Source organism: Chiloscyllium plagiosum, chromosome 17 (assembly GCF_004010195.1).
Source record: "Chiloscyllium plagiosum isolate BGI_BamShark_2017 chromosome 17, ASM401019v2, whole genome shotgun sequence".
NCBI classification, from domain to species: Eukaryota; Metazoa; Chordata; class Chondrichthyes; order Orectolobiformes; family Hemiscylliidae; genus Chiloscyllium; species Chiloscyllium plagiosum.
The window spans coordinates 3,821,811-3,836,076 of record NC_057726.1 but is presented as its reverse complement, the minus strand read 5'-3'; the positions used below and the strand labels follow the sequence as shown (position 1 = coordinate 3,836,076).

Sequence of the window (14,266 nt, the reverse complement as noted above, 5' to 3'; positions counted from 1 at the left end):
ATTGCGGTCTCTAGAGAAGGAGGCCATCTGGTGTGTTCTATGGTGGAACCGCTCCTCCTGGGAGCAGATACGGCGGAGGCGGAGGGATTGGGAATACGGGATGTCATTTTTGCAGGAGGTAGGGTGGGAAGAGGTGTAATCCAGGTAGCTGTGGGAGTCGGTGGGTTTGTAAAAAATGTCAGTGTCAAGTCGGTCGTCACTAATGGAGATGGAGAGGTCCAGGAAGGGGAGGGAGGTGTCAGAGATGGTCCAGGTAAATTTAAGGTCAGGGTGGAATGTGTTGGTGAAGTTGATGAATTGTCTGCACAGCTGACTGTTCCTCAGGTATAACAAAATCCCAAGGTCACTCTGTCAAAAGTGGGCAGGGGAAGTTCTCCTGGTGTCCTCAAGCAGCAACACCACAAGAAAAACATGATCACATCGTGGGATCTTGCTGTGCGCAGGTTGCCTGCTGCAGCTCCTGTATTACAGCGGCGCTTAGCACTTCCTGACTGCATCTGTGAACGGCGCTATATAAACGCAGTCGGAAACCAGTTCCCAGGAGCTGAAGCTTGGATTGAGCTCTGCGGCTCCATTTGGGATGTTTTTCTTCCAAAGTGAGATTGGAGCGAATTTTGGATGAAGCAGCGACACGTGGGAAGTGGGGCTTGGGGTGGTGAGTGGGGCAGTTGTTGGGTATTTCTGAGCAATTCTTGGGCCATGTCTCAGTCAGAGTCAGCTGTTCACCGCTTCATGCAAACTATTCTGGGCGCTGACAGTCATCGAGTTTCACTGATGTCAGGGGCTGACTTCACCGGCTGGCGATTATAAATAGGAGCTGGGAGCCGGGCAGGAGCTCCCCAAACCGCCAGAGAGACAGACAGAGAGGACATTACCGCCCAGCTTCAGGTAGGAACCTCTGCAGGGACTGCTCTTCCCTGACTGTCTGGGACAGAGCTGCACGGTGGGAGGGAGAGGGACCCGGAGGCTTGTCCTGATCCCGGCCGCAAAGTTATTGGGATCGTTCTGTGCATCTTCTCCAGAATGGCCTCAGCGGAATGAGTGCTGGGCAGGAAGGGTGTACAATTCATTCCAGTTATTTTTAAAGGTGGGACAGATTGTCAGCTCAGCAGAAATATCCGTGAAGATGACTTGTGGTAATAAAAACATTGCCCGTTTAACGCAAGTGTTGAATGAACTTGCCAAAGTTATCACAAATTCCAGAAATATTTACCGCCCACTCACAGCAGGTGCTGGTTTCCAGACTGTGAACAGAAAGCTGATCTCAACAAGGGTCGCTCATTCACTGAGAGAAGGGTCTGTGTCTCTATCACAAGCCAGTCTCAGTGTGTGCTCCCCAGACAGCATTCCCTCAGCACTGACCCTTGGTGCAATGTGGCACTCCCTGTAGCTCTGGATACTGCTATCAGCGCCAGTTTAATGAGGATGGTGTCCTAATTGACGTAATCCCAGATAATTGTCCCTCTCCTGTTTCTAAGCAGTTTCTCCTCTTCCCACGTTCACCTGAGCAGGACTGAGTCAAATCCGAAAATTCCTAATGTTCAAGAAAGTGCTCATGTGCTAATTTGTAAAGGCTTCCTGGTGTCTGGGGAGAATGCAAGAAGGTGGCATTCAGAGAGCAGATCACCCATTCTCATGATGAGTGACGGGACAGGCTGGAAGGGCCGAATTGCCTGCTATTGCTCCCAGTTTGTCTGAGACAGCCCACACGTGGCTAATCCCCCCCCCCCCCCGGGTACATCACAGTCTCTCTCCTGCTCGGGACTCTCGTGTTAAAGTCAATTCTTTACTGGTAATATCGACTTGCTAAATAAAATAAAATATATTTTCTATCTCTGCTTCCCTCCCTATCCCCCCCACCCCCCTCAGGGAGACAGCAATGACTCTAAACAAGACGGACAGGAGCCGGGCACTGGAGCGGAGACGGGGCAGTACCCCTCTACATGCCCACCGCCGGAGTATGCCAGTGGATGAGCGAGAGCTGTGTGCCTCTCTGCAAGCAGGCACCTTATCCAACCTGGTCCGCTGTACCTCCTACAACCCGGGCCAGGCCTCCCAGGCGTCCCACTCCTCTGAGTCCCTCAGCTCCAGCGGCAGCGACTCCGACAGCAGCCTGTACAAGGTGGTGCTGCTGGGCGAACACCGAGTGGGCAAGAGCAGCCTGGCCCGGATATTCGGGGGGCTGGAGGAAAGCGAGCCCCAGGAGACTGAAGGAAGAGGTGAGTGTGTCAGTGTGTGTATGTGCGTGTGTCAGTGAGTGTGTGTGTCAGCATGGGTATGAGCGTGTGAGTAAGTTTGTGTGAGTGTGGAGAGCTGCTCTAAAAGGAGAGAGAGAGAGAGAGCAGGGATTAGCAGCTGTAGAGAGAGGGACCCACACAGACAGAGAATGTCTAGGACCTGGGAATATTGGACCAAGAGACCTGGGAATATTGGACAGCAAGCAGTTAACAAGCAGAGTGAGAATTGGATTGGAAAAAGTGTGTGAGGGAGGTTGGTATGGACAACATAAAGGGAGGAGAGAGAGAGAGAGATACTGGGATGGAGAAATTTGCTTGAAACAGTGTAGAAACAGATGTCCTCGATGTACAGAGTTCTAAACATTTGTGTTTAATCAAAGTGTCAGCTGTGACTGAGAGAATAACCCTCACAGCACTGTGCTGGGAACGGCTGAATTCAATAAAGGAAACACTCTTGAAGAACTGCCGATGCTGAAAATCTGAAACAAAAAGTCAGAAAATGTTGGAGAAACTCAGAGGTCTGGCAGCATCTGTGGAGAGAGAAGCAGAGGGACCCTTCTTCATTGTGGGTTGCACGGTGACTCAGTGGTTAGCACTGCTGCCTCATAGCACCAGGGTCCCTGGTTTGATTCCCGCCTCGGGCGACTGTCTGTCTGTGTGGAGTTTGCACATTCTCCCCGTGTCTGCGCGGGTTTCCTCCCGGTGATCCAGTTTCCTTCTACAGTCACTAAATTGTGCAGGTCAGGTGGCCAAGCTAAATTGCCTATTGTGTTAGGTGCAATAGTCAGAGGGAAATGGGTCTGGGTGGGTTACTCTTCGGATCGTCGGTGTGGACTTGTTGGGCCGAAGGGCCTGTTTCCACACTTTAGGGAATCTAATCAGAACTGGACTTGTCACATTAACTCTGCCTTCTCTCTACAGACACTGCCAGATCTGATGAGTTTCTCCAGCAATTTCTGTTACTGTTTCTGAATTTAATTATGCCCTAAATCTCAATCTAAGCTGATATTTACATTACAACACTGAGGGAGCACCGCACTGTCGGAGGGTCAGTGCTGAGTGAATGCCGCACTGTCGGAGGGTCAGTGCTGAGGGAGCACCGCACTGTCGGAGGGTCAGTGCTGAGTGAATGCCGCACTGTCGGAGGGTCATGCCGCACTGTCAGAGGGTCAGTGCTGAGGGAGTGCCGCACTGTCAGAGGGTCAGTGCTGAGGGGAGTGTGTCGCTTTCAAGAGGACGTTATTTCTCTTCAAATAATCATTCAATATGCAATGAATGGGGAAAGGCAGGAGAGTGGCACTGAGGCTGATTTGGAGAACCAGTACAGATACAATGGGCCAAATAGCCTCCTTGTGCCCCATAATAATTCTAGGATTCTGTGAATTGTGAAATGGTCAGTGTTTCCGTGAGATGTTAAGATCTTGGTGGTCGCATAATATCCCGTGACATTATTTTGTACTGGAATAGGGCGATTGTATCCAATGTCCCAGCCAATAGTTAATGCTGTGATCATTTATCTCCTCATTGTTGGGGCAATCCTGCTGAGTGAACATTAGCTGTGGTGTTTCCACATTGCAACAGTAACCATGCCTCAGGAAGTATTCCATTGGCTGCAGTGTGCTGTGTGTGTCTTGAGGTAGTAGCAGTTGCTGTGTAAATACAAGTCCTCTATTCTCTCTTTATCCTCTCCTGTTTTAATGCAATGCTGGACTCTGCTCCTTGTTTCTTTCTCTGGCTTTCCCAGTATTACCAACGTAATTGTACTGTAATCATTGCTGCTTTTAGAATCTGGCCCCAGGAGCTCAGGGAGTCCAAGCACTTTATTGATTTTGTTAAAATTGGCCATGTAAGATCCACTCACTGACTCCAGACTCAGCAAATCTCAAGATATTAATAGATTCACCTTCCAAGATTGTCATTGGATAAACCTGAGTCATCTCAGCCTGTACTAAGTAATGGAAACTTAACCACAATGTTCTCAGTTGCACCTAAGAATGGTTAGAGTGGAAAGTCACTCATCAGACTGACAGCCAGACTCTACATTAATACTGGGCACAGTAATACTGCCAGCAGCTCCATCCCACTGCTTCAATCACACAAGGGGCACATTGACCAGTGTCTCTTACCCAGATCAGACCAATAGTGTAGGTCACTATTTACAAATTCAGGATACCTAACAGAGACGGCAAATTGACAATTTCCATGGCAGCCTGGAATCTTCTCAGACACCACCCTGCACGGACAAGGGAGACTGACAAACTGTTACAGGTTTTCCAGAAGCAGTAGTGAATTTTATGAATGACCTCCCTCATTCTAATCTCCCTTGGGATCTGGGTGCTACTGATGTGAAACTAATTGAACATTCACATTCCCAACAGGAAATGTCTTTACTAACTCCAGAAAACCTGGTCAAATTGGCTCCTTGTTAAAACCAGAGTTCATTTGGTTCATTCCTCTTTACCCAGGGATCTTGACAATTTGAAGTATCCCGTCACAAATTGTGAAACACCCAGACCTAGGTGCAGCCTCTCAGGTCACTTAATAACTTGGTTATGTGTTGTGGCTTTGAGGGGTTAGACCAAATGACTTGCCTTCAAAGTCCTCAGGAGAATTTCATGGAGTAAGAAAAGACCGATTGTTTACTGCAACAAGTGCTGAAAATGTGTTGCTGGAATAGCGCAGCAGGTCAGGCAGCATCCAGGGAACAGGAGAATCGACGTTTCGGGCATAAGCCCTTCTTCAGGAGTCCTGAAGAAGGGCTTATGCCCGCTTCGTCGATTCTCCTGTTCCCTGGATGCTGCCTGACCTGCTGCGCTGTTCCAGCAACACATTTTCAGCTCTGATCTCCAGCATCTGCAGACCTCACTTTCTCCTACTGCAACAAGTGAGCAAGTTGAGGAATAACAGCAGAACCCAGCAGGTGCTGGGAATCTGAAACAAACCTAGAGCATGCTGGACGGGCTCAGCAAATCTGGCAGTGTCTGTGGAGAGAGAAACAGTTTTAAGTCTGCTATGACTCCTTTGGTAGTAGGTTGTGGTTACAATTTTTAATATAATTGACCCAAGAACCAGGAACGAGATCAGTTTTTTTTTTACTCAATGATTTGTGATCTGGGACACACTGCCTGAAAAGGCAGTGAAATCATATGCAATGGAAACTTTCAGAAAAGGAGTTGGATAAATACTTGAAAAGGAGAAGTTTGCATTGCTGTGGGGAAAGTGGAATAGCTCTGTCAAAGAAGCAGCAAAGACACAATGCATCTGTTGTTGTATGAGGCGTGAAGATTCCACAAAACAAGACTCACTGTAAATCCAATCTCTGCCCTTTCAGGAGACACGTTCGACAGATCGATGGTGGTGGATGGTGAAGAAGCAAACCTTTTGTTGTTTGATATCTGGGAGCAGGTTGGTCCTTGCTATGAATGCTGCTAGTCTAAGTGCAAATGTGTTATTTACTGTTTTGTCCCATTGTCAATTGCCTAATTGGACATTGTCTTCTTCAGTACTGATAGCACCGTGGTATTTCACCCCAAGTGGCCACTCTGTGTGCCAGGGTTAATGTGGAACGGTGACACACACTCGCACTCGCACTCTCTCTCTCACGCACTCTCTCTCACACACACCCACATATGCACTCTCTCTCACACACACGCGCACCCTCTCTCTCTCTCTCTCGCACACGACTCTCTCTCCCACACACTCACTCACACACTCACACTCACACTCACACTCACACACACACATGCACTCTCTCTCTCTCACACACGCACACCCACTCTCTATCTCTCACTCTCTCTCTCTCTTGCTGGAGTTCAAAAGTTTGAGAGGGGATTTCAAAGAAACCTATAAAATGCTTTATTCACCCACCCCCTGAATTAGCCAGACCAAAGTTAATGTAAAAATATAGCGTTGCCCAAGTGGATACGTAGGTTTTAAAAGGAAGAAATTTCACCAGATTCTCTTGGCTTAACAAAGAGAGTGAGTTTATTTATTACAAAACACAAGAAGGAATAATAACGCAGCACACACATACACAGATTAGAAATGAGCAGTGAGTCTAAAAAGAGAAATGTCAAAAAGATATGCAGACCAGTCCCTGAATTGTTTGTAAAGAGCAGATAAGAAAATGTAGTAGCTGTTATTGGATGGTGTTGATGATGTAGACACTGACTGTTGAGCAGTCAATTGCAAGATTCTTGGCTATCCAGGTTGGCAGAAATTCTGTGATTCTGATTCCTTTGAGATTGACTGACTGAATTTTAGTCTTTGATTTTGTTTTACGTACCAAGGCGTTTAAAAAGGCTGTTCTCCACACAGTGCTCCTCACAGCACTGTAATATACAGACTAGAATGCCCAGCCAATAATACACAGATAAGGGCTGCAGTCAGGTTCTCACCCAGTTGTTTAATATTCCTGGACAAAAAACACACACGTCAGAAAGAGGAGGTTCTCTGCTGTGAAGGGGATTGTGAGCCACTGCATTACCTCCTCGGGTTAAATATCTCCCTGTTTGATTCCACAAGTTTCACGCAGTGTTTTGCCAGTCACAGAATTCGCAAACACAGCTTCCCTTGTCTCAGTCCTGTTTTGAAAAAAATGTTTTCAAATTAAAAATAAAAAATATCAATAATTATTTCAAGGTTCCAATTCATCCATCATTCTAAGAACAAATACACAAGGAATGCAATATTGAGGTACTGGCCAAAGATAGGCTATAGAGAGGGAGCGCCGCACTGTCGGAGGGTCAGTGCCGTGGGAGCGCCGCACTGTCGGAGGGTCAGTGCCGTGGGAGCGCCGCACTGAGGGAGGGTGACTTTTGAGTTGAGACATTAAATTGTAACCCTCTCTTTCCTGTCATGTAATCTTGGTCATTGTGTTTGTGGGAGTGCTGTCAGGAGAATGAAATGTACCTTTATTCATCATTTCAGGATGACACCAACTGGATCCGTGAGCACTGTATGAAGCTGGGAGATGCCTATATCATCGTGTATTCAGTGACTGACCGAGCCAGCTTTGAGAAGGCCTCAGAACTGAGGATCCAGCTGAGGAGGGCGAGACAGGCAGAGGACATCCCAATTATCCTGGTCGGGAACAAAAGTGACTTGGTTCGGTCCAGAGAGGTGTCTGTGGAAGGTACGCAGAGTTGCACTCAATGCTTCCAAAGCTAGTGTTTGAATTGGGAACAAGGCAGTTTGCATGTGAAAGAGTTCTGAAGGTGAAGACCCTCAGAGTGCTCTCAACAAAGACAAGTGCAAATGAATAATTAGCTATCTCTCTGTCTTTCTCCATTACTATTTCTCTTTCTTTCTGTGTCTCTGAATCAATATATCTGCGTCTCTTTCATTTCTCCATCACCACTGCTACGTATCTCCCTGTCTCCTTTCTTTCTTTCCCTCTCTTTCCCTATTTCTCGCTGTCCATATCCCTCTGAAAGCAATGGTTCTGGGGTTATTGAGAGTTGTCCTTGATCCTGCTTTTGAATGAGATGGTGAGCTGAGATTCCGTCTGCTTTCTCAGTAGAACATAAAGAATTGCCAGAGACTTAGCCAATATTTCTCCCTCAGTCACAGTCACTGAAAGCAGATGAACTGGTCAATATCTTGCTGCTGTTCCTGGGAGGTGGTTTTTTGACAATTGTTTGCCATATCTGCTATGTAACTTTGAAAGTATTTCATCAGCTGCAAAGTGCTTTGGGAGATGCTGGAAGGTGCTATATAAATTCAAACCCTTCTTTCTTCTTGAAGGCTAACAGTGATTCTCTGGTTTGTCTACAGAGGGGAGATCCTGTGCTGTGGTTTTCAACTGCAAATTCATCGAGACCTCAGCTGCTCTCCACCACAACGTCCGGGATCTCTTTGAGGGTATCATCCGGCAGATTCGGCTGCGCAGGGACAGCAAGGAAGCCAACGAGAGGCGACTGGCGAGTGCCAAGAGGCGGGAGAGCATCGGTCAGAGGGCCAAACGATTCCTCAGCCGCATCGCAGCCAGAAACAACAAGAAGATGGCCTTCAAACAGAAGTCCAAGTCCTGCCACGATCTGTCTGTCCTCTGAGTGAGATTGAGCAAACCCAATGGTCACCTTGGCTGCTGTGCAACCATGAGTAAATGTGTGTGTCCTTTGTGGTTATAGAAAGATAGAAGTTACTGCTCAGAGAATACACATTATCTGGAACTATATAGAAGGAATTTGAGATCCTGCTGGTGAACACTGTGTTGCATTTCTTGCATGTTGCCTGTGCTGCAGCTGAAGGCCTCCTGCCTAACATGGTGAGACTGACAACGTGGATTGCCTCCGCAGATTGTGGAACCAAGTGGCAACCAATCTCTCCACCAAGAGGCCTCCTGCCTCCCTCACTCTTTTTACCTGTCTTCTGACACACCTTATCCTGCTCATACATCCAGCTCCTTCCCAATATCAATGGGGAACCATTCCAACACTGACTGATAGAGAGAGAGCTGATGGAAGTGGCTGACAAGATTCGGGAAGAATTGAAACCTTGTCATTGGAGAAACTGCATGGTTTTTATTTCAGAAGCTTCTCGGAAGCTGCCCCTGTAATCCCCTTGTTAGAGGGTCTGCCTCAGTACTCCATCTGTTACCACCAGCTCTTGGGCTTGTGCCCAGAAACTGTTCGTTAATCAGTTGGTTTGGGCATATGTCTGTGACGGGTTTGGGGTGGGGGGGGGGGGGAGGAGGGAGGAGGTGTTCAAAGTCAGTCTGCCTGGCCTATGGATAGGGACACTCCCCTCTCCATTTACAGCAGAAATCAGCTGGAACATTGGCTGCTATGGGCACTCTGTGTTCCATTTAATTAATAAGGCTTTCTCACTGTACATAGAATCAGACAATGATCACTGAATCAGACTTTGAATTCAGTGGTGGACTTAATAAGAATTGGTCGCTGGGTGTCTAATATGGCTCTGAGGTTGTGACAGTCTGCCCTCTGCCATTTGGCCTATCCTAACTGTCCTGGCTCTTTGAGACATTTATCCAATTAGACCCACTCACCATGTCTTTCCCCACAGCCCTTAAGGACTCACGAGTATTGGGAAAGAATTACTGGTCCACATGAATCCAGGTTAGTCGGAGCTGCCTGTGTTAACAAATTGACAGGCTATTTGACAGCTGCAGTTTCAGATTCTGGTACACTTGGGGATTGTTGATTCTGGAGGTGGTTCATTGTAAATCAGTCACCATCAATAACTCAAGGAATGGGCTGAGGAGAAATTTTGCTTTATTTAACAGAAGCAGTTAAGTCTCTTTTGTGATATATAAAGCAGAAACGATGGTGCAATCAGCACCAAGACTTTGTAAAGCACCAGGAATTTTAGAGGTGAGAGGGTTTTATTGAGCTGACTGTTAAACAGAGTGAAAGGGAATGAAAGCGTGTTTAGGTATGTTTGGGGATGTGTGACGTGCGCAGGCTCGTACAGAAACATCACATGGAATAGTCAGCTGTATCACAAGTTCAGAGGCAGCTGCTGTGAAACTAAAATTAAAAAAGCAATAATCCATCATCACTGTGGTTCCATGCTCATTGTATCAGATTCCTTTGCACTTCTGTTTAATATTATTCAAATCATTTCTTAACTGTTTACATATCGATTTTTGTATTTAAAATAAAATTTAGTCAGCCTTGCAACAGTGTGTTGGTATCTTTCTGCAGTAGTGAGCACTTTGCTGGGACAGTCTTTACTCTATATATTATAAAACTGATCGCAACAACCGTATCTTGACTGATCTTAACCAGCTCCCTCACACTGTCACTCAGTAACCCCTCTCCCCCTGTGTCGTGTTATTGACTGTACCTCTACTGATGTTAATCCAGCTCCCTCACACTACCACTCAGTAACCCCTCTCCCCCCAGAGCCCTGTGTTTGCTGGGACAGTCTTTACTCTATATATTATAAAACTGATTGCAACAACCGTATCTTGACTGATCTTAACCAGCTCCCTCACACTACCACTCAGTAACCCCTCTCCCCCCAGAGCCCTGTGTTACTGACTGTATCTCTACTGGTGTTAATCCCAGAGCCCTGTGTTACTGACTGTATCTCTACTGGTGTTAATCCAGCTCCCTCACACTGTAGGAGAGTATAATGATGTATCTATCATGCCTGTTAGACCCAGAATATGCTTTACTGGAACAATTATAAACATATATTTTATTGCTGTTTAAAGTTTAATGCAATTCCATTTCTTTCATGGACTTACAGAATATTTTAATCCATATTTCCGAAGTACCAATCAACCCAGTGCACCTTCTCTGTGTTCTTCCCAGAAGTCTGCACTTGCCTTATGAGTCATGATCCCAATCCCTTCTGAATGTCTTAATTCTTCTGGATCCTTTCCCCAAAAGGAACAATTTCTCTCTTTCTACTTTGTCCAGACCCCTCCCGGTTTTCATGGAACCCCTACAGTGTGGAAACAGGCCATTCGGCCCAATAAATGTACACCGACCCTCCAAATAGCAACCCACCCAGACCCATTCCTCTACCCTATCATCCACATTTACCCCTGGCTCATGCACCGAGCCCTCACATCCCTGGAGACTATGGGCAATTTAGCATGGCCAATCCACTGACCTGCACATTTTTGGACAGAAGCCAGAGTACCCAGAGGAAACCCACACAGACACCGGGAGAATGTACAAACTCCACACAGACAGTTGCCCAAGGTGGGAATCTAACCTGGGTCCCTGGTGCTGTGAGGCAGCAGTGCTAACCACTGAGCCACCATTGCACCCCTCTTTCGAATCTCCTCTCAGTCCTGTATTCTCCCGGGAGGATGGGCCTGACCCCTCCTTTGCCAAGGAAGAGAAAGTGAGGGCTGCAGATGCTGGAGATCAGAGTTGAGAGTGTGGAGTTGGAAAAGCACAGCAGGTCAGGCAGCATCTGAGGAGCAGGAGAATTGACGTTTTGGGCATAAGCCCAAAATGCTGAATCTTCTGCCCCTCGGATACTGCCTGACCTGCTGTGCTTTTCCAGCACCACACTCTTGACTCTCCTTTGCCAACCTGCACTGCCCCATTTAGTGACGTGTACATGTATAGACAGCTCTCTGTCTCTGCCCCATGTTACAGATGTGCCTTTTTTCATGTTGATTTGTGTCCTTCCTCCCAAAATGAAGCATTTCCCACTTCCCCACAGCCACATTTCTGCCCAGTTCCACCTGCTGAAGTTTAACACTATCCTCTACACCGTTCACAATGCCTCCCAGTGTCACATCATCCACAAATGTTGAAATTGGTTTATAGGGGACAATGTTGATATCGTCACTATGTATCAGGGACAGTGAAGGTTCTAAAGCCAAGCTCTGGGGAACTCCAATTTAAACTGAGAAAAGCATCCATTAGCCTTTCCTGTTTTCTGTCACACAGCCAATGTTTGTTTCCACATCCGTGCTGCTCCTTTTATCATAGAATCCCTACGGTGTGGAAACAGGCCATTCAGCCCCTCTGAAGAGCATCCCACCCAACCCCTGCATATGATCCACCTAGCCTGCACATTATGAGTAATTTAGCACGGCCAATCCACCCTAAACTACACATCTTTGGACTGTGGGAGGAAACCCACGCAGACACGGGGAGAATGTGCAAACTCCACACAGACAGTCACCCGAGGGTGGAATTGAACCCGGGTCCCTGACGCTGCGAGGCAGCAGTGTTAACCACTGAGCCATCATTCCATTCTTCGGCTCTCACTTTGCTCAAAGCTCTGTTATGTGGAACTGTAACAAATGTCTTTTGGAAGCCCACATACGCTACACCAGAGCAGAACTGAGCAGAAGAAAGTGAAATTGTTCATGTATGGGGAGGGTTTAACCTGGGATGACCTGCTCCTGGGATGGTCAGTTTTGTTCTGCTTCCATCCTTCCACTTGACCAAGAATTTGATACAAATCATTATCAGGGCAAGGGCAGCCTGTGGCCGAAATCAGATGTAATTGGGAAATCTTTCTGATTCGCATCTATAGCAAATCCTTACTTAATGCTGTGTTCCTGAAAATCACAACTTTACCTGAAATATCTTCAAGTGAAACGTTGTTTCTCATAGAAACCATTGGTAAAATTGAGTAATGCTGAAAAAGGTCATATTTTATTGAAGCCTTTTGTTTTGTACTCATCAGGACACTTTGCAAGAATACCAATTCAAGGGGAAAATCAGCTGTGTGACAAGAGTGTGCTGATTGGGTGGATAATGAAAACTTCCGGGAAAGGTAGAATAGAATATGAAGCAATCCAACAAAAATATAAAAGTTTGCGAACAAAAATTGGACAGTAAAACTTTCTATAGATATGTAAAAAGGAAACATTTGGCTACAGCAAATGTAGGTGCAATAAAGGCAAAGTCAGCAGAATTTGTAATTCTCTAATTTATTGAAAATGTAGTAGTAGGAAAACAGGGAACTATACCCCTATTAGTCTTACATCACTAGTAGGTAAGTGTCAGGATTCATTATAAAGGATGGGATTAGTAGACCCCTTGTTCATAATGGTCTACTTGGGCATAGTCAGCATGGATTTATCAAGGGGAAATCATGTTTGGTGGACTTATTGGAGTTTTTTGAAGATGTTACTAACAAAATTGTAAAAGGAAAGAAAATAGATGAGGTATATTGAGATTATCGGAGACTTCTGATAAAGTGTGCCTGCAGGAAGTAAATTAGAAAGATTGAGGCACGTGGATAGGAAGGAATATACTGGTGTGGATTACTGATTGGCTAACAGACAGAAACAGAGAGCAGGAATAAATGGGTCATTCTCAAATTGGCAGATGTGACGAGTGGGGTACCACAAGGATCAGTACTTAGGCAACAGCTGTTCACAATATTTATCAATGATTTGGAGGTGGAGACAAGCTGTAATATTTCTAAGTTTGCAGATGCTACAAATTTCAGTGGGAATGGGTGTTGTCAGGAAGGTGTAAAGAGGCTTCAGGAGAATTTGGACAGGCTTAATGAGTGGGTGAGATCATGGCAGGTGGAATATAATGTGAGGTTATCTACCTTGGTCAGTGAAGCTGATGTGCAGAGTATTTTTGAAATAGTGAGAGGCTGGAAAGTGTAGATGTACAAAGGGAACAAACAAAATCAGAAATTGATGAAGAAATTCAGCAGATTGGGCAGCATATGTGAAGAGAGAAACAGAATTAAGGTTTCGAGTCCAGTTTAACTCTTCTTCAGAAGAAGGGTCCCTAGACCCGAAACATTAGCTCTGTTTCTCTATCGACAGATGCTGCCCGACCTGCTGAGTTTCTCCAGCAATTTCTGATTTTGACAGTTTCACATCTCCAGGATCTGCACTTTTTTGCCTTTTTTTTGTACAGAGGAGTCTGGGTCTCCTTGTCAGTAAAAGACTGGAGGCTAACACGCAGATGCAGCAAGTTATTAGGATGGTTTATGGTATGTTAGCCAAAATTGCAGGAGGGTTTGAGTCCAGAAGGAGTGAAGTCTTGTTCCAATTATACAGGAGCTTGGTTAGACTGCACCTGGAGTACTGTGTGCAGCTTTGGTGGTCTTCTTTCAGGAAGGGCATTATTGCCATAGATGGAGTGCAACCAAGGGTTACCCAGGATGGTGGCACTGTCCAAGTTGAGATATTGATAACCCCTTTTTTTCTCTCTGCCATTTGTTAAAGTTAATTGTGTTTCAAATAAATTAATGATAAAATTTATTTTCCGTTTGTGACTAATTGTTTTTACCCTGAGCAGTAGTCAGTGAGGGAAGCTCATCATTGTAGTGATTCAATGATATTTTATACATTTTGTGCCAGGCTGTGGAACAATGGACAACGATTAGCAGCACTCTCCTGCCAGTTCAATCATGGCCCCAGCATAGACCAAAGGACTAGATTAGAGTGGTGCTGGAAAAGCACAGCAGGTCAGGCAGCATCTGAGGAGCAGGAAAATCGATGTTTCGGGCAAAAGCCCTTCATCAGGAATACAGGCAGGGAGCCTGCAGAGTGGAGAGATAAATGAGAGGGGGGTGGGGGTGGGGAGAAAGTAGCATAGAGTACAATAGGTGAATGG

The 14,266-nt window shown here is 46.0% G+C and overlaps 1 protein-coding gene across 1 annotated transcript; it reads left to right on the top strand.

Annotated features, from left to right (window-relative positions):
* The first annotated feature begins 689 nt into the window (after positions 1 to 689).
* rrad (Ras-related associated with diabetes) lies at positions 690 to 8,707 on the top strand. The gene is made up of 5 exons (XM_043706528.1): positions 690 to 888; positions 1,870 to 2,219; positions 5,569 to 5,642; positions 7,167 to 7,371; positions 8,013 to 8,707. Exons 2-5 carry the CDS (start codon positions 1,880 to 1,882, stop codon positions 8,288 to 8,290), a joined length of 897 nt encoding a protein of 298 aa, XP_043562463.1. The 5' UTR covers positions 690 to 888; positions 1,870 to 1,879; the 3' UTR covers positions 8,291 to 8,707.
* The last annotated feature ends 5,559 nt before the right edge of the window (positions 8,708 to 14,266 follow it).

Excerpts from the sequence above, each read along its gene's own strand:
- rrad (XM_043706528.1), top strand. The coding sequence starts at position 1,880 with ATGACTCTAAACAAGACGGACAGGAGCCGGGCACTGGAGCGGAGACGG. Across the intron at positions 2,220-5,568 it reads CCAGGAGACTGAAGGAAGAG|GAGACACGTTCGACAGATCG; the intron begins GTGAGTGTGTCA and ends CTGCCCTTTCAG. Across the intron at positions 5,643-7,166 it reads TGTTTGATATCTGGGAGCAG|GATGACACCAACTGGATCCG; the intron begins GTTGGTCCTTGC and ends TCATCATTTCAG.